Source organism: Poecilia formosa, unplaced genomic scaffold, assembly GCF_000485575.1.
Source record: "Poecilia formosa unplaced genomic scaffold, Poecilia_formosa-5.1.2 Scaffold487, whole genome shotgun sequence".
NCBI lineage: Eukaryota > Metazoa > Chordata > Actinopteri > Cyprinodontiformes > Poeciliidae > Poecilia > Poecilia formosa.
Window position 1 is genome coordinate 120,245 of NW_006800426.1, and position 23,624 is coordinate 143,868.

The window sequence follows — 23,624 nt, forward strand, 5'->3', positions numbered from 1 at the left end:
CTGTCTTGTTTGTGGAGCCCGTTTCTGTTGCCACCTCGTGATCCCCTATACTAGCGGCCGTAACAGTAGGAATTGTTTTTAAAAATAATCGTTTTTAGTGTTACTAATCCGAGTTTTCGTGTGATCGAGAGGCTAAAATGCATAAAAATGTTTTTGTTTTCCCAAATATCCAGCTTTGTGTGGAGTATGCCTAAGGTATTTTGATGTGCAGTGTCCTGTCGGAACTGCAAAAATTTAAACCATCTGGCTCGAATTGTCGCCTTCAGATGAGACTGAACTTTGGTTCTTTGTGTTTGCTCATGACAGAAGCAGCGCTTGGCTGAATCAAACATGTTGCACAACAAGTTTACCTTCACAGCAGAAATGGTTCGTTGATAGCAGATTGATTCTTTGTACTTTATGTTGCAAGTACTGTTAAATATCCATGTTCAAAGTGGGTGTCTTACAGGGTGGTTAACTTTGGGATGATTGGCATGCTTCTTCTTCATCTCTTCGTAGTGCTGCTCCTCCTTCTTCCTGTCTTCCTCGCTCATCGTTTTCAAGCGCTCCCTCCTCTCATGCTCCTTCATCATCTCATAGCGCTTGAACTCATCGTGGCGCTCCTTGTCGTAGTTTTCCAGATCCTTTGTTGCCTTAAATATTAAGGAGAAAAAGTAAGTTTGACATTACTTGAGATGGGAATCCGTACTAAATACCATTCTTGTGATTGCCTCAAAGACTGCACATTGCTTAAACTGTTTAGCACCGACATGGTCAAGAAAGTCAAAGTGGGGCTTTTCAGGTACTGACTGGTTCATCAGAAAAGTCTTTCACCAATAGAGCATATAATAGGAATGCACCGATCCACTTAATTCACTTCCGATACCAATACTGATATGTTTGGTATCGGCCAATACAGATCCGATACTGAAAAATAGTACTGAGCTCACTTAAAATGTTTCTTTTTTTAAAATACAGACAGAAATGTACTTAATAATAAATTTAACTCTGCACCAGTACAGCGCACTGAAATACACCAAAACCTGCACAAGTTTGGTCAAGCATGTAAAATCAACTTTAATTTGTTCAGTCAGTGTAGTTAGCAATACAGCCAATGTAAAATAAATAATAAAGAAACTGACAAAAACAAAAGGTTGACTACTTTGGCAAAAACATGTTAAAAATAAACTGCAGCAAACCTTCTTTCAAATGGCTCATAAAGTGCAATTAGAAACTGAAAATATAATATAAAATAAAATTAAAAAAAGCATAATGTCGTTCAGAACACAAAACCTTATGAATCAAGCACATTGTCACCAATACCTGATCCAGATGTTTTTTTTTTCCAATATTGGGACCGATACATATATTGATATCGGATCGATGAATCATCATGGCATGTAAATCGGGCAGTTAGATTTTGTAAAACAGAGTAGGAAGCCTATTCCTATTCAGTAACAGTGACGTTGGACATTTTTTGTTTGAAAATAAAACTTGGATTGTATGAGTTACAACATTTAATTTGTATTTGTAACAAATAAAAGTATTTTTAAATTAAATTTCTGAAGGTCGGTATATCTTGGGTGTATTTCGGTCAGTATGTCAAAACTCCATTGTGTTCAGCGCGAACAGTGCGAGTTGCTGAAACGGTTCAGACCTCAACTGTCAACTGTGAGGCAACTTCCTCATCATTCTTAACATACAGGAAACCAATTGCTCTCTTAAAAAACGAATTATTTTACTTTTAGAAAGCCTTTCCTCTTCAAATATAGTTTCAATTAGCTACATTTAAGATTAGCGAAAGACAAAGCAGGCGGCAGCGCCAGCACAGGACTCATTCTTGTTTTGTGACACCTGTAGCTCTCTGCTGGGCCAACAATACCACTTACAGTTAACGATATCGATTAAATCGCAAGTTTTTTTTGTCTAGTTTTTTGTGCAAATATCTTAGTACACTTAAAATAAGACAAAGCTAACTTACAAGTAACATTATAGCAAGAAATAAGAGCTTGTTTTAAGTCAATAATCCCTTAATATTGATTTTTTTTAAATAGTACTAGTTTCACTCAGATTATTTTGGTTATAACATGGGAAAATGTCTTGTTACAAGTTAAACAATCTGCCAATGGAAATAATACTTTTTTCATCAATATAAAGGAATTTTTAACTTAAAACAAGCTCCTATTTCCAGCAGAAAAGTTACTTTTAAGTTAGTTTTATCTTACTTCATGTGTAATAAAATATTTGTAAAAGAAAGTGAACCAAAAATACTTGGTAAGATTTTATGTTTTTGCAGTGCAGATGTGGTGACAGTCTATACGAGTCACTCTACAAGTTTCTCTAGTGATAGTACTGGACTGTAATGTGTGTGTTTACTCATTTATGTTACCTATTTAGGAATTCTTCTGGTGTATTCACTAACCTTCCAAGAATTGCTGATGGTTAGGGTTAGGAATACACTGGTTTACAGAGTTACTCAGTGAATGGGAGTCAATTCGAAGTCCTAATGTGGGTAGAAATGTAAACTTGTATGTGTGTACCGATTGGATGAGGCGATCCAGGTCCTCCACCTCGAAAGTGTGTGGGTTCATGTGGTTGAGGTGCTCAAACTGCTTCAGCAGGGCCTGGTGGTCCAGTGTGTTCCCTGGACAGAGAACATTCAAAAGAAAATTAAAATAAACAGAAAAAACAACAATTACCGTGTGTCTTAAGTTGTAAGCTTCAACTTCAACCAACTATTTCTGATCTTTACACATAATTCAGTAAAAGAATAATGAATAATCCTAAAACAATTAAAGCCACTTTATGTAACTTTTATTTTTTTAAAAAGAGATGTTTTTTTTTTTTTTACATACTTGCTCTGATACAGATATTCTATGAAAAGATCGATCTCCTCCACCTCCTCCCTGAGCTACTATTGTCATCTGAAGAAATGCACCACTGCCGACCAAAAACAACCAATCAGAGTCAGGGCGCTGTCAATCAACCCCATGTACTCAATGCTAAACATGCTAATGGCGGCGATCCAACTTACCATTACAGGAAATCCATTTATCCGCCGTCATCGGTGGCCATGCTAACTAACCTTAGCATTCACAACAACCTCTGCTAGCTGCAGCTTGCTCTCTGCTGGCACTGTAGCACCTAAGACCCGCCTCCTGGCTCTGATTGGTTATTTCTAGGTAGAACCAGGAGCACTGGGAGAAGGCAGAGGAGCTCGATTCTTTTATTCACAGATTACCTGTCTCGTGCAAAACTGTCATGACATAGTGACAGTTTCAACAACTGTGTAAAAATTATTTTATATATTTAGAAAAGTTACATACTGCAGCTTTAAACTGGGTTTTTCTTTCTGAACCATGTAAAAGTGTCCAGCTGTCTAAAAAATCTTTAGAAAACACACACAAAAAAATGTGGGGCTAAAGCTTTTGCAAGGCTCTCGAGAGCTAAAATCTTGAGTCACAGCTTGCATTTGATGATGAACAAACCTCTGACTTGGATTACAAAACACGTGTAATTTCAAGAAGCCCAGAATTGTCACTAAGCCCAGGCAGTGAGTGACGCAGCACTAACCGCCACCCTGTCCCTTCACTCACCATTCCCCTCCCGGAGGTCGTGTTTGGCTTTGATTAGCAACCGCAGCCGGTTCATCTCCTCCCTCTTCAGCTCGTCCAGTTTGCTTCGGAAATTGTGTTGAACAAAGTCCAGTTCTTTGGAGAGCTTGCCTTGCTGCGAGCAAAGAGTCCACACGGCAAAGTTTAAATTCAAGAGCGCAGTGCAAATAAACTGATTGCTAATGTTCAGTTAAGGGGGGATTTTGTAAGGGAGCGTGCACCTTGATGTCATCCATGTTGGCGTTTTTCAGCTTTTCTCTGAAGTGGGGGTCTTTCTCCAGGTACTCGATGACTTCCCTGAGGTAGCGGTCGTAGTGCAGACCAGTGTCCTGACAAACAGTAGATGACTCACGTTTATTTGGAAACCCAACGCTAATTTAGGGCCATTATAAAAATATTTTCTTGGTCTTTACCACCCACTAATGACTGCTAAAAGCTTTTTTTGTTGTTGTTTGTTTTTCCATCAGCCTTTTTTCCTCACAGTTAAGTGTAATTTACATGTCTCCGACACTGGAAACCAGGACCGGATCTACAAGGATGTGGGCTCCAGGGATGGAGCCAGTTTTGGTCCCCTATCCACTAAGGAAAATGTATTCACCAATGCAAATTACAGTACAATTAGTGCACTAATTAATGAACTGAAAAAAAATTACAGTACATTACAGCACATAATCCTACACATCAGCAGGTATGAACTGATGTATGGTAGGTTTAGGCCTGTTCAAATAAATCAATTAATCACATGATAAATGAAAGTAAACTCAAAAGTTTATTTTCTCTCTCTTAACAAAAACTGATTGCTAAATAGTAATGGCCTTCACCAGACTGAAGACCTTTGTCTTCAGCACATTGGTCTTGACTGGTCTATTTTTGAAAGACAATCTCGTTTATAGAGACTGTATAATTAATTTTGTTTGCTATTTTTGTTTCTTTAGTTTGGATATCTAAAATGTCTCCCAGTTCCAGTGTTAAACGTCCATCAGAAAATAAAGTTTGTTGATCGTTGAGAAGGTGTGCTTGCGTTATTATGCCATTACCATTACATTACTTGAAAACCATCTCAAAAACGACAATATTATTGTTTATCGCAATAAGTTCTGGGACAATTTATCGCCCAGCAACATTTGTCATGGTGACAGACCTAGGTAGGTTTAACACATCCTCTAGCCAATAACACCTCGTTGTTTAGAAAGAAATTGACTACGACTTCAGAATTTTTTAAATACTTGAATATTTTCTGTATTCATAAAAATCCTAAGATGGAGCACAACTCGCATGATTTGGGTCTATGAGTTTTATATAAGGTGCAATGTTTGCATTCATTAAAAATAAAATAAAAATTTGAAGCCCCTCCCCCCCAAAAAACAATAAATAAATAAAAATTGTTGCCCTGGGCAACTGCCCTTCCTACAGTCAACCTGTGTGTGAGGTGAAATTTGCTGTAAAAATCTCTCATCAAACAGCATATCCCTGCATTTGTCAAAATGCTGTGAACTCACGGCGCTCTCCGGTGGCTCCAGCTGCTCCACCTCTGGCTTGTCTTTGGCCTTCTCCACACTGATAGGCACTGAGTGGATGCACAACCACCAACTGAGCAGCACCAGCCCGCAGTGGGCCAAGGCTCTTCTCCTCACCATCTAGTTAAAAAAAAAAAAGCAGAAAGAAATTAGAGTAGAGGTGGTACTTTAGTTAAGAAGCCTGTTATGCAATTTATTGGGATTTTATGTTATAGACCAACACAAAGTATATGCAGTTTTCAAAATGTTTTAAGTGTCGTATATCTTTCTATCCATCACTCTGACACCTCTAGATAAAACATACTGTAACCAAACGCTTTCACACCTCACATGATTAGTAAATGGAGTCCAGCTGTGTGTAATTTTATCTGAGTATAAACACAGCTGTTCAGTGAACGTTCCTCAGAGGTTTGTTGGAGAACATTAGACGACAAACTAGCACCATGAAACACAAACAACATGGTAAACAGGTCAGAGAGAACGTTTCGGTGAAATTTGAAGCAGAATTAGGTTACGAAACCATGAGAAGGGAAGAAAAGATCAGTTCTGTTGAATGAAAGAGCATACCATTTAAGTTTTACCACAGTAGGACAACAACTCAGCCAGAGATGCCATGAAAGCATTTCGATGAAAGCAAAAATCGTGTGTCAGGATGGCCCAGTCAAAGCCCCCAGAACAAAAAATCTACTCAATCTATGACATGACGGTTCAAAAAGGAAGACATTTCAGTCTCTATAGCTGTGCAACGCACTCAGACACATACCCAAAATTCCTAGTACTACAAAATTTTCGCTGAAGGCTAATCAACAGAAATGCAGCCAGCATTTTTTTTATTTGTAAAACAATCATTGGAAAAACAAAACAAAACAAACAAAAAAAAAAACTATTTTTATACAATAGTATGCTACTTTATGTCGTTTGATCAACATAAAATCTATTGAGGTTTGTGGCTGAAACACAAGAAAATGTTCAAAAAAAATATGAATTATTTTACGACACCTAACAATTGATCATTAGGAAAAGGCTAATTCACTTAGATGAAATAGGGAATCACGTTATGCAAGTTGGTGTTAATCTTAAAACAAACTGCCAAAAGAAAGGCAAACAACACACGTGACTGCTGGATAAAGACACAACAAGCTTATTTTTTGAAACGGTCGAAACATTTTACTAACATTAAGGATAGTAGATATGTGACTAAATACTGTGTTAAATTGGCAAGCTATTTATTAGAATCATGTAGCGATGGTGAATGCTAATTAATATCACCCAAAATGTAAAGCTACCAAACAAGCCGAAATTGTTAACTGATAAATTACCTTTGTGTCAAGTCGGACTTACTTGTCAAACACTTGTTACGTGTAGTTCCTCTTCTTATTCCTCACCGAGCTTCCACCGTTCAGTGCTCTTCGCACAGCCTGAGATTCATCGGAGCTTGTTGACAGCCGTCATCTACCTACCACCAATACAAGCCTCAGGTAGCCACAACCTAAACAAAAGAGGTAGCTGTTTACCATGGCAACGCCCCGCCCCGGCGCGCTCCCATTGGACAGAGAAAAGTCAACTTTCTTTGGAAAACTGTCGCGTTGGAAGCTGATTGGATGTCGCCCCTGCCACTCAAAGGGTCTCGAACTCTAACGGTGAGTTGAGACAAGCTGTACGTGGCGTTTCAGGCAACCCAGACGGAAGCAGGCGGCATCTGCGAGAAAGCTCTTCATTCAGAAGTTACATTTTCATGATACGGTTTTATCATTGGTGTGTCTTCATTTGATGCAATGCCTGGGTGGCTGACAAGAAAAAAAAGAAAGAAAAACAAGATTGTATATTTTAGTGCGAACAATTTTGATAGTTGTGAAAAATTCAGGCTTGGTGCACCTGCTACAGCTCCTCTACCTGTATGGCTGAACTATTTAAAACTAAGCCCCCTACAAAAATGTGTGTAGGGGGAGGAATTATTGGGCTACACATGAATATATAATAGGCTGTCAATATTTTATTTGTTAAAAATGACTATTAAAAAGTCGAATGAAAACATATATAAAGTATCACAATGGCTTAATGGTTTTATTTATACTTTTTTTTTAAATTAATGACACTGAAAATGTGTCATTATCATTTATTATTTATCATTTGACCACTCTGTGAAGTTTTTAATAATGAAAATGCAGCTCACCACCCAGGCTGGCATCCCACTGGGAGGCATTAGTAGGTTTATGAAAATAAATATTGCTAAGTTTATTTACATAGCACATTTCAGCAAGTTCTTTGACATACATGAAAACATAAATCAAACCAAAACACTACATTGCAGTGGCATAATAAAGGAAAATAATGAAAAGATGGAATACAGACTAACATTGACAGAGTTCCAGTAAATATTAATTGAAGGGAACTCTAAGCAAGTTGTGTTTGTGCCTTGATTTAAAAAAAAAAGAACTCAGTGTTTCAGCAGTTTTGCAGTTTTCTGTAAGTTTGTCCCAGGTTAGAGGAGCATAAAAAGTGAATCCGATTTCTCTGTGTTTGGTTGTAATGGGGATGTAATGGGGATGTAATGGGGAGACCAGAACCAGAAAACATGACTGATCAGGAAGGTTGATGTTACAACAGATTGTTACAGGGATTCATTGAGGGATTTTTTATAAACCAGCAAAAGTGTTTTAAAGTCTATACTCTGAGCTACAGGAAGCCAGTGTAAGGTATGCAGAATTGGGGTTATGTGCTCTATCTTCCTATTGCTGCAGCTCATTAGCTTCTTAGGCAGATGTGTAAATACATTAACTACACATATATTTAAATAAGTTAGATTTCTCCTTTTGTTGATGAAAATTTTGATCAGTTTTAATGTGATACATATATACATGCCTTGCATATTTTAAGGGAACTTGACACTATCCACTTCTGTCCACACGGTGGCGCGGTTTGACCGTCTCTTGGAAGCGACCCCCTCTGATCCAGTTCAAGGTTAACGTCAATAAACTTTGCACAGCTTTGTCATGTGTATTTTAACGAAAATGACCCTTTACGGTGCATTTTTTTTTCTGTCACAGAGGCTGGAATATGTCAGGGCTATTTGTTATTATTTTATTTATGATTATAGTTTACAGATAATAAAAACTAAAAACTCAGTGTCTCAAAAAATGTAATATTGAGAAAATGTTAAATATTGAAAATTCCTGGTGTCACACCCTATTCAGCTAATTAGCTGTGTCGCCTCTGAATGGTCTCTCAGTCTGGGTGGGAGAGATATTCAATCATGAGAACTAACTGTACAAATGTTCAGAAAGCAGTCACTGACACTCTTCACAAATAGGTTAAGCCACAAAAAGTAATTGCAAAACAAGCTGATTGTTAACACAATGCTGTATCTAAGTATGTTTATTGAAAGTTGAGTGGAAGGAAAAACTGAGGTAGGAAAAGGTGTATCAGCAATACAGATTACCGCAGACTGGAGAGGATTGTCAAACTTCACAAGAAGTTGGCTGAAATAATAATAATAACAATACATGTTATATATAGGCACATTTCTTGGCACTCAAGGCCACCTTGCGTCATCAAGCATAGAAACAGGCACTACATTATAAGACTCAGTAAAAATGATTACAAAAACAGAATGTTAATAAGACATTGCAGTTGTGATCAGAGGGTGCAAGCTAGCTTAAACAAGTTTTGAGTTAGGATTTGAAATGTGGAAGTGGGTTCTAGAGTGGCTGAATGCTCTGGTTCCCATGGTAACAAGGCAGGCAGGGGGGGGCATCCAGCAGGAAGTTTAGTTAGTGATGCACCAGCAGGTGCCAGTCCACCTGCTGGTTTTGGTCCGCTGGGTTTTCTGAAGGTCACAGTCAACGTAGATGTCCACCAGTCATGTTTTCTTCCGCTGACAAACTTTATGGAGGGGCTGATTTACTTTTCCAGCAGGACTTGGCACCTGTACAAACTGCTAGAGGTTCCAAAAACTGCTTCAGTTTCCATGGTGTTATGTTGATTTATCGACCAGCGAACCGACCTAAATGAGTTTATGAAGTACTGTCAAGAGGAAGCAACCTGAGCTTCCATTACAGCTTGAGGTTAAGCTTGTGCTCAAATAAATCGTCTCAGTGTAACATCAACTGAAGGTGTGCGTCTGTCTGGTGTGTGTTTGGTTAAAACATGCTTATTCTTCATTCAGCGAAGGAACTAGAGGTGGGTAGATTTGCCAAAAATTGTATTCAAATTAAAGTAACATTCTTCAACAGTAAAAGTAATAAGTGCGGTGCAGTAAAGTGCAGAAGCATTTTTTTTAAGTTATTAAAAGCAAAGTAACTTGCTACTCTAAAGGCTGTTTTCTTCAACACATGTACTATTGCCAACCGATGCACTGCCTACCTTTGTCCATGGAGTGGCGCTGTTTCTCCATGTAACTTGTTAGAGCAGAGACGCCGCTTTCCACACTTCCATCCAAAAGTCGGTCGACTCCGCCGACCAACTCAACAGGAACTGACGTCTCCTTTGTGCAAGTGGATGGAAAAATGCAGGCTGCAGGAAAAATGGCTCCAAACACCGGACCGCTGAAAGGTGAGAAACAAACCTTTTCGCACAGCACGTCTTTTAGGAAAAGTTCAACTTTGTAGATGCGTTATGTTAGCGGTTGTACCGTCGTCGTATGTGCCCGCTTCCCGTTTGAGGAAAGCCTGCATTTGTTCCCTGTTGTGGTTAGTTGGCGAGAACAAGCTGGCAGTTGTCTTGAGTACTTTTAAATTATTAAACCGTTGGCACTTAGAGCTGGGAAGAGTGGCTAAAGTAGCGTTTGTTTGGGTGAAGTCAGTGGCGTTTGTGTAAACATGGGGTTTGTTGCTACTGGTTCAGCTGGTTTAGCAGCTAAGTTAGCCTAAAAAGATCTCCCAAAGTTGGAGTTTCACTAAAGCGGCTACCAAAAGTAGCGAAAAGTGGCTATCTGTGCTAGGTTACTAAGTTCGGCTTTTGGCAATTGTTGAAGTTGCGTCATGCTAACAGCGACCTAGCTTTGATTTGAAAGAAGTCAGCCGGGCAAAAACACCAAACAAAGGTGACATAATGCCAATATAAAACCATAGTTTGTGGTCAAGTGACAGAGTAGCGAAGCAACCGACCTAAGAATGTGCTTTGAGTTCGTATTCTGCAACTGTATTTGATGACGAACGTATCCTAAACTGATTGTATCTCTATTATTTTTCTCGATAATACATCACGTGTTCCCTTTAAACGCAGTTGTAATACAAACTTAAGTAAGGTGGTTGGCACAATTAACTTTTTCATTTATTTATGCACTTATCATGAAAAGAAAATTGTAAGAATGGAGTTTGTAATATTTAGCTACAGTTTATTGACTCAAACATTAGATTGTGTCATTAAATGTTGCATGACTTGGTTACATATTTTCCTCTTTAAAAATCTTAAAGAGGCTGCACTTTGATCAGCTGCACCGTATAGTGCTAACCTCTGCAATTTTTTTTCTCACAGCCTCAGGAAACAAAATATTACATTTAGGTCTAAATTTAAGGTGAGAATTCAAGTGTATATGTTGACTCATAACTGTAAAAACAACAGCAGATTTGCGGTTTTAAATGTATTTTCTGTTTTATTTTTAACAACTGTGTGACTTGTCCATGCATTAACATAACACACAGAACAAACTATGTAGCTTTCTGGGAGGATGTCCTATCAAGAGTAAACACTGCATTTATTGTTTCATTAAGCAAGACTTTTTAAAAGATTACTCAGAGCTTTTGAATGGCTTTAGAATACCTGGAAAACATTTTATTAACACAATGTCTCTGCGGTGCTGGTTACTGTTATCAGGATGCACTGTGGTGTTAAAACGTTACGATTTCAATGATGCTGTACATTTCCATCTTTTCAGAAAGATTCCTGAAAAATGCGCCTCAAAGTCAAAAGCTTGCTCCAGTTGTATTCAAAATTAGTAAACCTTGCAAAAGCGACAATACTAGTAAATATAGTTATGAAAATATCACTTGCAAAATATTTAAGTTTTATTCTTTCATCTTGTTCTTATTTGTGCTTCTGTCACTTTGTGACCTTTATGCATTTTGGGCAATGTCATTTCTGTCTGCTGCAAGCAGTAGCATGTTAAAAAAAAATCCTTATTCATAACACTTGAAATATATTAGCCAACAACAACTGCACTCAACAGAGTCATTGCAATATTGGTATTAAGCCTGTTGCAATAAGCAATAACTCAATGGAACTAAATTAAAACGAGCTTTATGATCTCTTTCTTTTGACAAAAGTCTTCAATCTAGTGCTTTTGGTCTCAACTAATCTTTATTTTTTAAGTGCAGTTTTATTTACAGAGACGTCAGTATTCATTTTATTTGTTATGTTTTGTTTGAAATATTTTGGATATTTCAAATATCTCCCTGTTCCAATGTTAAAAAGTTAATCAGAAATTAAAGTTTATTGATCTTTGAGGGGGTGTGCTCGCATTATTATGCCTTTGCTGTTATATTACTTAAAAATGGTCTCAAAAGGACAATATTATCTTTTTATCACAATAACTTCTGGGACAATTTATCGTCCAGCAAAATTTGTTATTGTGACAGGTCTGATTGATATTATACATTGTGATATTGCAATGACGATATATTTGCAATATATTATGTAGCCCTGTTATAGAGTAGAATTGCAATGATTGAAGCTTTCTGGCTGATCACCAATTTCTTAAAAAGTCTGACCTGCCTAAATGTAGTCTTTTAGGGAGTTTTTTTTTGTTTGTTTTGTTTATATTTTTTTAACGTTTCTAAATATAGCAACAAATTGGCGAAGGTGGCAACAGTTTTGGGGACTTTTGTAAACAGCACATGTGCAGATGTGACCTGGTGGGTGAAGGTGGGCGGGTCTGTCAGTCAGCCCTCTATCATGGCAGAACAAAAGAGGACACTGGCTGACTTTCAGAGCTGTGTGGGGGAAGATAAGCTTGGTGGATAAGATCGGTTTCACATGCAAGTATTGGACGAACGCTAAGGAAATCAGATCCGATTTATCGGTTCACCGCCAACTGCACTGAAACTCAGCTCAACTCACTTCCACTTCACTTACAAAGTATAGACAAAGTATGCCGTTTAAGAATACTGCTGATGTAATAAATCATTGTTGCAATCTGAGAACTGCCTAGTCTGAGAGTTTAGTGTTAGTCTTTGCACTTTTTGAACATACTCTGTAAAACATTACATTTTTTTTATTTTATGGCCAAATAAGATTAAAGACATATCACTGACACTTTCTGTAAGTAACTGTCTCTCTTATTTTGTAATGAATTGGTGTCAAGCCTTATTCGGGAAGTTTTGCTGGACGGCTTCATGGTTCGAGGGGTTTTTGGCACATTTGAATTTCTGTCCTGAAAGTGGCAAAACTGGTATAATAACAAGTGATGCTGTGATCCTACAATGCAGAACTAACCACAGTCAACTAATGTTTATGAAGTTTAGTCACAGGCAAAATTTCTCTTGTTTTTTACATTTTATGTAAGGTGTCTGTTTTGTTTTGTTAGAATATGCTTTTTTATTGTATACAAATAGTGGCACACGGATTACATGTCAGGATACAAGGAATCCACAGAAAACCATTAATGAGAACATGGTCCAAAAATGACAATCTGTATTGATTTTCCTGAGCTGTGTTGCTGTAAAACTCTGGGTCAAACCTAATATATGCAGCCACATTGCCACAACCTGCTGGGGTTCACACAGCTGATAAGACAAGCTTGGGCCGTGACTCTTAACGTAATGCTAACAGAAGGAAAAAGAAGGCTACGATTGAGGGAGGGAGAGAGAAAGAGGGGAGGTTGAGCTTTTCAGCATGCCAAATTCCTCAGCTGCACAATAGCGTTGGGCGAGCCCCGAGTCCCGGCCGGCACAGTCGGCCTTCTCCACCACAACGGGAGGGGAGGCTCAGGAGAGGCCCGCGATGCCTGGGGAGAGGAGGAACTCGCTCAACCCCTGCGCCGCAATCGCTCGATGAATGGTTGCTTTGAGGACGCTGCTGTGTCATCCAGCACCACCATGCCATATGAGAAAAGTTATGTTTGGATTGTTATTGCTAGGGTTGTAAATATGTCAGCCTTCTTTTGTAGCATGAAACGGAGCACTTTCCTACAATTTATGAAAGAAGGCGTTGCTAAATAATGGAGAAAATATGAGCAGGTTTAGTAGTAATAAAAATAAACTTGTAGATATGTGAATTAACTGTATTGAGTTCCTGATTAACAGGCTTATCATTGTTTTGTTTAGTCATTTATAGTATACAGGCACTCCCAGGTTTAATATGCACCTTGTGGCGAAGCAGTGAACCTGAATAAAGAAGTGTTTATCGTGACGTACCTTCCTGTATGAATACACGGGGTACTGATTTGAGAGGTCTGACCCACATGATGCCCCGGATTTCATAAGCAGGCTGGCCGAGCAGCATATGTGGCAATTTACAGTCAGTCAATACGCAATTAAAATGTGCTTAAAGCAACAAAGCATTGATGATTTATAAAGGCTTACCATAGCTTAGAAGCTCACTTTAGGTCATTGTTCCTCAATGAAAATGCAACCAAGAACCTCTTCTTCTGTTACAGATCAGTTAGCGCCTTTGCACAATAGTTGAACCGCCAAGATGTGAGCTTTCAGTGCATGCAGCTGAGGTTGTGGAATTAAAGGGGCGTGACTTGCACCACAGAATTCACTTGGAACAGAATTAATAAAGATATGTGCATTAGATTTCCTTGATATCTGTGTGTTGCGATCCTCCCGAAGGTTGTTCAAATGCATGTAGTGTTTTTTATGCGCCATCCTCGACCATGTTTTTTTTTTTTTTTTTTTTTATCAGATTCTGCTGAATAATGTTTATCTCTGATCAGACGAACTCATAAGAATGATCTGGTGGCTCAGATGTGGTTTCCTTTTTGAGTCGTATCGATTGCCACACTTGTTCCATTTCATGTCAGGACTTTCAAGTTGAGCCAAAAAATAAGTGTGGATTATGCAACGAAAGTATCTTATGAAAAAACCTTGAGATGCATGTAGGACTTGATTGAGCAGTCCTGGATGATCAGAAATTCAGTAAGAACATAGGTCATACTAAGAACACTCTTTGGTGTTGATGTTTAGGGAAGCAGACTTAAAATTATTATTATTATTATTATTCTTTTAATCAGTGATGTCTAAAACGGTGTGCTGTTTAAAGAACTGTTTAATACAGGGTGTTCACACATCCTTAAGAAGTCTTAAATTCATATATCTAAACGTTAAGGCCTTAAAATGTCTCATTTGTTGAAAAAAATGGAAGTTGGCTTTACATTAAGGTATTAATCACAAGTATTAAATTTTGTGACGGCGGCACTATCTGATCTTGTATATGTAGTTTTTTTTTTCTTGGAGGACTCTTCTGTCAGGTCAAAGCTTGAGCAAGAAATACTGCTGACACCTGTAGGTGGGAGTTAGCGCTCGCTTAAACCCAATGTTCTTGGCCATTTTTGTGGAAAATTTTCAATAAACTCACTGTGAAGCATTAGCATGAAAATAGGGCAAGATTTGTTGATTTTGTGTAAGTTTCTGCGATTGCGTCAAACTGGAGGGACTGTATAATTTGCAGAGTGAAATCACTATCAGAAAATTAGTTTTATAAATGGTGATGATTGCATATCTACTACAAAATTCTGACAACTGCATATCTGGATAGGAGTTTGGTGTGGCTGGTTATTAGATCTTCTATTTCCTTTATCTTGTTTTGAATAAATTTTTCCATTTTTTTTAAATGTCATTTATTTCTTCTCTTTTTTTTTAGGTGTTTAAATCTCTGCACGGCAACCCTTAAGGCCACACTGACTTGAAAGCCGTCATACTCATGGCTCCCTCCACTTGACAGAATGGCCCAGGCACATAATGCTAATGGGTTCAAGATGGATGTCCCCAAGCCAAAGGGGGCTGTGGGTAAGGAGGAAGCCCTCCGCATGGAAGAAGAGGCAATGGCTAAACTGAAACGGGATAAGAGACATACGGTTTCAGTTTTAACTCCTTCATCTTCCTCCAAACCTTCAAAGTTCTCCACGACTACTGCTGCTCCTCAGCCTTTTCCTTCTGTGACTGTACCTGACAAGGACCTCATCGACTTCCCAGAAACTAAGAAGCAAGCAGAGGGGGACAAGTTCAGGGATATCGATGTGGACAAGCTGACTAACGCAGAGCTTGAGAAGCTCCTACTGGATGACAACTTTGGCGTCAACAGCAAAACGTCTCGCCCCGCTGCGCTGCTGGGCTTCAACCTCAGTGCCTCTTACCCTGGAGGGAATCCCTGTAGCTCCTCTCCTTTCCAGAGCAGTCAGTGGACATCAGTTCTGCCCAGCCAGTCTAACTCTAGTGTGAGCACTCCAACCCATCAACCTACTCCGCTCTTCCCCTCGGCTCCCTTTCCCAAACCAGGCACGTTTCAAAATGGCTTCACTCCACCCATGTCGTCCTTCTTGCCCCTTCCGCCTCAGCAGCCATCCTTCATGGCGTTGCCTCCCATCCAGGCTCCTGCAGCCATGGTCTTCTCAAAACCAACAGTGGACCCAGAAATGGCAAAACTGTTCGACAAGATCGCAAGCACCTCGGAATACTTGAAGAATGGCAGATCCACCGGCATCGACGTGGACTCTTCACATGTCGGCGTGGCCTCTCTGGCGCCCAACCCACCGCCTCAACAGGCAGTGGTCACAGAGTCTTCTCACGTCACCCACTTTGAGTGGCTGGATCTGGACCCGCTCACGAAACGTAAAGCCGAGAACGAGCAAGTGTCTGTGGCGTCGGAAAGCGACGTTCAGGTTGTACCGGGAGTTTCCGCAGGGGACCCTTGGGATGCCGTGCTTGAAACGGAAGGGAACAATTCCGGTGGCAGAGGCAGCCCGAGCTTGGAGGGGAAAGTTTCACAGTCGGTCCACTCACAGCACAGGAGAGCTTCAACAGGGGCACCTGTTGCTAGGAGTCACTCGCTCAATATCCCTGGGACGTCTTCCCAGCAGAAAGCAAGTAGTCAGGTAAGGGCACACAAGGCTAATTTATAGGCAGTCAACTTTAGCTATTTGTAATTTTGACAGACACATAACCCTTTAACCTATTATGTTCAAGACAGTTCTGGAGTGTTGGTGCTCTGCTCATGTTGTATATCAATCAGGGAAGAATTAGACAAACAAGATTGGACTTAATTAGGTCACTTACTTCATATGCTAGTAACCCTGATGAGATTAATTGCATGATAAATTAAAATGAGCTCAATGATTTCCATTCTGATTTTCTGTTTTTTTTATTTTCTTTTTATTTATCATTTTTGGTTGTGTTTTATTTTGGATATTTCCCTCAGTGTATCATAAGCCTGGCAGGCCGCCAGGCTTTACTTACCCGCTTATCATACTTACAGTTGTTTGTTTATTTTAAATTTACTTTTTTATAGAATCAGAAAGACGGATTAAGCTAGGTTTATAGTTTACTGGATTATTGTTTATCACAGTAATAACTGGGACAATTTATTGTCCAGCAAAATATATTATTGTGGCAGGCCTACATGCAAGTGCCCCGGCACCTGCTGTTGTAATTGCTGATGTTGCAAGAGTGTACACCCATGCTAAAATGCCAGACTTATGTTTTGCGAAATATGATCAAATGTGACAAACTCTTTAATTTGAGATATTCTGTACAACCCAACCACTAAAAATCCCCCTCAAAAAGTATGGACTTTTAAGGTTTTTATTTATTTAATTGTCTTCTATGGTAGCAGTTTATCAGCTCACCACACCTTGACCTAGGCACATTTCCTCACACCATCTTGCCATATTCTCTAACTCTATGAGATTCTCTGGACATTTCTGCTTCACTACCTTGTTCAGCTAAAAACACATTTTCTTTTTATTTTTATTCTATTACAATCACCTTAACAAAACCCCCAGTTGAGTCTGATCATGATACTGACACCCTTATGTTTTACTTTGCTTATGTTGTTGTTCCTGCTTAAAGTGGTTCATATTCCAGATTTACTTTTGTGTAGAAGTTTCCCAAAGGTTTAGATTTGATTTCTTCATAATATAACACACTATCCCCACACAGTCTTGGGAGATTTTAGGCAGATCTCTACTGGTTGAAGATGATCAGGCGACAGATTTCTTCCCACCATACTTCTTATTCCAGACATTTAATACAGGAGCATGCATTTATTTGTAGAGCACCTTCACTACTTGCTAGAAATTCCTGCAGATCCTTCAGTGATTTTTTTTTCAGCATTCTGCCAGTCTGTCAGTTTTAGAAAAACATCCTTTTTTTTTTAGTAATGTCACCACAATTGTGGCAAAAGCTTTCAGTTTTTTTGTAGACTGTTTAAACCAGATGACAATGCTATGTGGATGAGGGTTTTGCTAAACTCAACTAAATTCAACTGCTAGCACCATTGTGAACATTTTTTTTTATCATCTTCAACATCTATCACTAAGTAATGTGCTGCTCTTTTACTGTAAGGAAGTTTATCATTGCCAATGATGACCTCACAGAATTTCACTTCCACAAAATCCAAACCAACACTTCAACACTCCAACCCTCAGTGGCTTTTTGTTTTTGTATGTTTTACATGTTGTTCCTACACAGGCCTTATATTGAACCATTCATTTGATGCAGATGACCCATGATCCCTGGGTTTGGACACTACTGCTGCTGTATAAACTTGAATATTTTTTTTGTTAAAACAGCTGAATTAATATATGACTTGCACAAGATAACCATTTATAATGGGTATATTTTTGTTTACCTCCCAAAAATCTTGTGTTTTAAGAGACGCAGATACTTCTATGATCTGCTGTAAGATTTTGATGCAAGTAATAAGGACAGTGCTTTAGGCAAGAGTCATAATAGAGGTCTGCCATCTGTCAATATGGCCTCTATCTGCGCCGAGTCAAGCTGAAACCAGTCACTCTGCGTAAACGTGGTGCTTTTAATGTCTAACCCTTCGACTGTATTAGCTGTTTTGTGAAATGATTAACTCTCACAGATCACTAGTTACTAAAATACTTAGACTTTTATGGAGATAAGGTTTGTCATTGCTCTTGATTTTTAGTTTTTTAAAGTGATTTTGTTTTGTGAGGGTGTTTTCGTTGGGTCATTACGCCCACTTCCTGCTGATTGTTTTTAGATTTGTCCTGACCAAAGAATTTTTCTCTGTTGCACTTCCTCACACCACGATGAGAATTAACTCTCCCAACAGTACACGTTATATTTTCTTTCCAGAATACTTTTGTTTTTTTTAACTTTTTTTACAGCTGCAACAAACAAAATATCATAACTGTTGAAAGTAAAAAACATGAGTGAGACATTGATAATGTCTCACTCATATTTCCATTGAGGACTCTGAAGATTTAGTTTTTCTCTTTATCAAAGGCAACTCGTCCAGTGCCCACACCCCGGAGAGGATTCCAGGGCTGAGGAATGTCTTTATTCTTGAAATGATGAAGCCATGCTTGTTTACTCTTGCCCATATGTTATGTCTAGGTTTGCAAATGTTTGTTGCTGAAACTACTAATGTTTCGCAGTTTGAGCCTTTTCAATGCTGCACTCACTTTTTCTTGTCTCTGTCCGTCATGCCTGCCAACTTTATACTGGGAGGTCATGATGATGGTGTTGTGTGTTTGCTTGCTCCTGTTTCTGTTTGCTGGTTGCAAACAGAAACAGGTCTGTGCAGGTCCTCTGTGGCGGAATAGCCCAACTATCACCCTTAATGTGTTGCTATTTTAACCCAACTCTCCTGAGATGCCAGATCTCTGAAAAGGTTAAAAATAGTCAACATTTTGAGCGATACTAACCTGATTACCTTCTGCAAATTCAATTCAAATTCAAAAAATACTCTATTGATCCCAAAGTCAAATTAAATGTTGTGACTCCAGGGTTTCACCCAGTGTATGATGAGGCTGGCGGGCCACCAGGCTTTATCTGCACTCCCATCAGGTTTATCATTGTTTTTATTTATAAGTGTTTTTTAAACACTAGTGAGAGTGATATCCAAGATGGGTTAAAGACTCATGTTGGTGAAACAGTTGGAATAACAATAGCAACATGGTCTACATTTTTTTCCAGTACTTTTTGTCTAGAAAGGCAGTAGCTTGAAAGAATAGGAGAAAAAAACCGAATGAATGGTCTGAATGCTGTCCTACTGATATGTAGGTTTTTTTTATTATGATTTATTACTAATTCTTTCCTCACTGTTAACATAATGTAACATGATTTTTTTTATGCAGTTGAAGTATAAATTTTTTTAAATGGACTAAGCAATAATGCAAAATGTACACTAATGGTGAATTGTTAAGGCTTTCCCCTTCCACTTGTTATTATTTATACCTTTTTGTATAATTATAACCAGCTTTTAGTATCTGGTTATTTATTCTGTCTTTGCTTAAGTCCACATTTACAAAAAGGGGCAGACAATATGAGGCTGAGAACAAAATGATGCGATTTTGACTGCAACAATGACAACCGATTTCGGCAGTTCAGCTCAACTATGCCGAGCCCTTTACTGTAGGCTTTTCTGCTCCGCTACGCACTTCACCGGCTAACGTAGGAAAATCTGACATGATTGCACAGATTATCAGGATTCAGTCGGAGCGGAGTTATTCCTGACCACCCTGATCAAGAGCGCAGACATCGGTGCATCAGAAACTGCCAGCTGACTTCCTAGCAACTGAAAACAATGTGTCACTGTCTGGAACCTTTCATCAACATAAACAATGTCATCCTCACGTTTGACAAGTTCTTAATGACTGCAACTTTTACTCCAGAGCAACATACAGTCCGGAAAGAACAGCATGCATTTCTGATCCCCCGCCCTTGTCTCACTTTGACTCTACTTGACTTCAAACTGTGTGGCTGTTTCTTTCCATCTAGGTGCTGTGTACCTTCCCACCCACCTACCCCATCTGTTTCACTCTTTCATTTGTAGGTAAAGCTTGAGTCGATGATGATCAGCACCCAAACAAATACGCCTTTATATTTAGCTTGGGTGTCATGCCTCAGTGAGTGACAGACTTCTTGTCAGTCAGCCGACCCCTGACTGGCGCCTCTTCAAACCTTCCTCTTACTGACATCCTTTACTGCACACTGCCATGTCTGGGTTAAGATGAGACCCCTTCACGTTACTCACGGTCAGCTCCAGAGTGTTGCGTCTCTTTGGATGGATGTACTTTTGAATCAATACGTTACAGCTGAATACATCAACATCATCTTCTAGTTTGTAATGACGTAATTTTTGTAATAACCAGCTGTTATTGAAGCGATATCTAACCCTCCTCCACCTTTCCCTCGACATGCAGACTGATTTTTATGAGATGGCCCAATTTATCTGTGCTGTTGCTCAAGTTCTTGAGTGAGAAAGTGAAACCTGCAGGATGTCAGTTGCACTCTACTTTTTTTTTTTTTTTTTTTTTTTTTTACATAACAGACAGATCTTCTCTTCCCCCGCACACTTCCAAACCTCCACAAGTCTTTTAACGACGCCTCCACACTTCAGACTGTGCCCCATTTTTCTATTCTGCTCGGGTTAATTGCGCACTCTGCACAAATGTGAAAACCTACACCTTAAGCGGTTCTCACGTTAAAGTTCCTCTGGTGGGATAGCGCGGGCTTAAGGGCGATGCAGTCTGTAAGAGGATGTTGCATTGATTTCTGTCCGTTGTGACTCGCCTGACGAACGACACGCCGCTTCCTAAACTTTGACCTTTCTCTGAAGAAAGCAGAAATGACCTGCAGCTTAGCAATGCAAATATAATCTTTAATAGAGTGCATGATAAAAACAATGAAGATGCATTTAACAGCGTTTCATCATCCGTTTGTCCATTTGTAGTCCTAGATTTCAGTTTATCACAGGAAGCGTGACTTCATTAGCTATCAGATACTTCCGTTTTGAAAGCAGTAGTAGTTCTGCTTTAAGGCTACTTGCTTCCCCCCGATATAAACTTTACAGTTTGCTGTAGCCGATTTCTTCTTAGCATCGCTGTGCTTGGAAAATGACCCGTTTTGAACACTGCCAAAGTGTTTTGCCAACATGATCCGCTGCCTCTACGTCGCAGTGATGTTGAGGTTTATCCAGACGGCCTTTAATGCCTCAGCAGAGGAGGGTGTTTTTGTTTTCAGGGTGTCGACCTCTTTCAGTTCCACACATGGTGAACCCGATACCCGATGAGACTGATTGGAGGGGAAAAGGCTGTTTTTCACAAGACACTTTGCAGTGTGTTTGCTATTGCTGGCAGTAAATGTGTAACAGGATAAAATGACAATATATCACACCCAGACGATTAAAGTGTAACTTCTTTCAACTTTTTCTGCAGAGCCTTGTTTTGTTCTTTCTTTTTTATCCAAGTGTGTAGCTGCAGTTTGATTCAACGTCTAGTGAAAATGTTTTTTTTTTTTAGAGCCTTTAGTTTTTCACTACTAAATGTGGAATTAGCAAAAGCTATTCATTTTATTTTTTGTCATCTTAGACAGTATAATGTGTTACTCAAGCTCACTATGTATTTGTCTTTTTAAAACAATCAATTTTAGAAAAAAATATATAATTTTTTTGCAGTTGGGGAATTGTTAAACATTTTGTTGACCACAGCAGTGATATTTCTTCATTTCAGTTTGGCTAAGGATTTGCATAGTAGTTTCCTTCTGTCATCTTAAAGGTTGAGTTTCCCAAGAAAAAGAAATGCCAGGAACAGTTGTGCCATTTGTTAAGCAAGAAGTCATGGGTTTTTATTTGGTTGTCTGTCACTTTAGAGTAGAATTTGGACAGCAAGTGGATCAGAAAACCAGAAAGTGATCAGTTTTTATTACAAATTACTCAATTAGTCATAATTAAAAAAAAAAAAAAAAAAAATTAAATAATTTTTACCCTCTTTTTTTTTTTTGTCTTGAAGGCATTTGCCACAGTGTTCTAGGTTGAAGCCATGTTTTCTTCATGAAACATTCGGGTTTTGATATGACAATTGCTGTTTTTCATGTTCCATTTTATTCTTTAAAAACCTTGCAGACTACACTGGCAGGACTATAACTACATGGTTGATTCATTTGTTGTTGAAGAGTCAGAACTTGAACTTCAGCCCTTTTCTTGATTGGAGGCGTTGGAAGAAAACAAAACAGGAAGTCCAAAAAACAAAATTGCATTTCCTCATCTTGGATGGGAGTGTCACATTTACTTTGTGAGTCTAATACTCGTCTCTGTTTGAACACACATTCCCACACATGTTCAGAGAGGATGCTCACATACAAACTCTCACCGCAAAAACATGGACAAGAACGCCATCAAACATGGGAAAAAAAAAACTGAAATAGTGGACACAAAAATTGCCAAATTATGTGTAAAAATGCTTATTTGGATCTACTCACTGAATTACTTAAAACAGGCTGTGGTCTTTATGTTGCACAGTGTGTTCCTGATTTTACAGTCAACGTTGTGATATGTTAGCGGACGGGCAGAGAGAAGATGAGAGATTAGTCAGCGTGTGAATTTAAAGGAGCTGTTCCCATGACTTCAGTCCCGCCGAGTTCCCACCCGGTGTCCGGCGGGGGAAAAAAAATGGTGTGAAACATAGATTGGCCTTTCGGTGCTTTACAGTGTCGCATCAATGCTATTCTGATCTTAACCATAAAAGCTTCTCACTTATCATTTTTGAAGAATCTCTTGTGGTTTCCTTGAATTAAAACAAACCTTACTGATTTCCCTCTGCTTGCCTCTCATTCATTGGTTTCTTAATAACACAACTACAAGAGTTGCTGAAAGGTTTGTTTATTTGTGTTGTGTCACATTAAAACCAGAGATGTCGATTCACTTTTTTCCACTTCCGATACCTGAGGTTTAGTATCTGCTGATACCGATTTGATACACAAAAACAGACTTGAGTTGACTCAAAATGTTTCTTCTTTTTAAAACACAGTCTAGTAGAATAGTTTTTGATATATGGATCGATACAGATATTAACATTGGTTTGGTACATCTCTAATTAAGACCACAAACTTCACTGTCTTGTTTGGGACTTTACAAAATGAAGCAGTTCTGTAGTAAATCCAGCCTCTGGTTAAGTTCAGCTCTCTATCAAATCTGTCATCAATATTCTTCACATTTGTTTCATCCATTTTTTTCCCTCCTCATCCCTCTCCATCTCTCCATCAGCTCTTTCCGCCTCATTTGGGATGAGGTCTGACCGATTTTTCAAGCCATGACTGAGCACTTTTGCTTCCCAGGAAGTGGCGGAGTCTTTGCGTGTCTCATTTCCTGTGCCTCAGGAAGTGCATTCCTCAGCTGCTGACAATCAGATGGCAGTAAAAGACAGACAGTGTAGTTGTGATTTCTCTGCCGCGGGCCGGCCTCCAGGAATCTCTTAGAGCAATTCCAAAGGGTGTCGTCAAAGGATTTATTTCTCTGTGTGTGAATATGCAAAATTACGTATTAGATTCTTTTTCCATACCTTTGATAGCCCTGCTTTTTATTTTAAAACCTCTTGGTTCAACAA

The 23,624-nt window shown here is 38.9% G+C and overlaps 2 protein-coding genes across 2 annotated transcripts in view; one reads left to right on the forward strand and one right to left on the reverse strand.

Moving 5' to 3' along the window:
• Positions 1 to 377: 377 nt before the first annotated feature.
• Positions 378 to 6,608, reverse strand: LOC103156568 (nucleobindin-2). Its single transcript, XM_007578673.2, has 6 exons — positions 6,452 to 6,608; positions 5,093 to 5,230; positions 3,815 to 3,922; positions 3,576 to 3,708; positions 2,520 to 2,623; positions 378 to 632 (listed from the first exon to the last, which is right to left on the reverse strand). The coding sequence occupies exons 2-6, from the start codon at positions 5,228 to 5,230 to the stop codon at positions 429 to 431; spliced, it is 687 nt and encodes a 228-aa protein (XP_007578735.1). The 5' UTR covers positions 6,452 to 6,608; the 3' UTR covers positions 378 to 428.
• Positions 6,609 to 9,574: 2,966 nt separating this feature from the next.
• Positions 9,575 to 23,624, forward strand: part of pik3c2a (phosphatidylinositol-4-phosphate 3-kinase, catalytic subunit type 2 alpha) — a 47,378-nt gene continuing 33,328 nt past the window's right edge. Inside the window, exons 1-2 of the mRNA XM_007578674.2 lie at positions 9,575 to 9,661; positions 14,912 to 16,142. Coding sequence (XP_007578736.1) covers positions 14,994 to 16,142 — 1,149 coding nt within the window. The 5' untranslated portion in view covers positions 9,575 to 9,661; positions 14,912 to 14,993. The remainder of the gene's footprint in view (positions 9,662 to 14,911; positions 16,143 to 23,624) is intronic.

Coding starts and splice junctions, on each gene's coding strand:
- LOC103156568 (XM_007578673.2), bottom strand. CDS start 5,230: ATGGTGAGGAGAAGAGCCTTGGCCCACTGCGGGCTGGTGCTGCTCAGT. Junction 3,709..3,814: donor CCAACATGGATGACATCAAG/GTGCACGCTCCC, acceptor CTTTGCTCGCAG/CAAGGCAAGCTCTCCAAAGA. Junction 633..2,519: donor TGGATCGCCTCATCCAATCG/GTACACACATAC, acceptor TTAATATTTAAG/GCAACAAAGGATCTGGAAAA.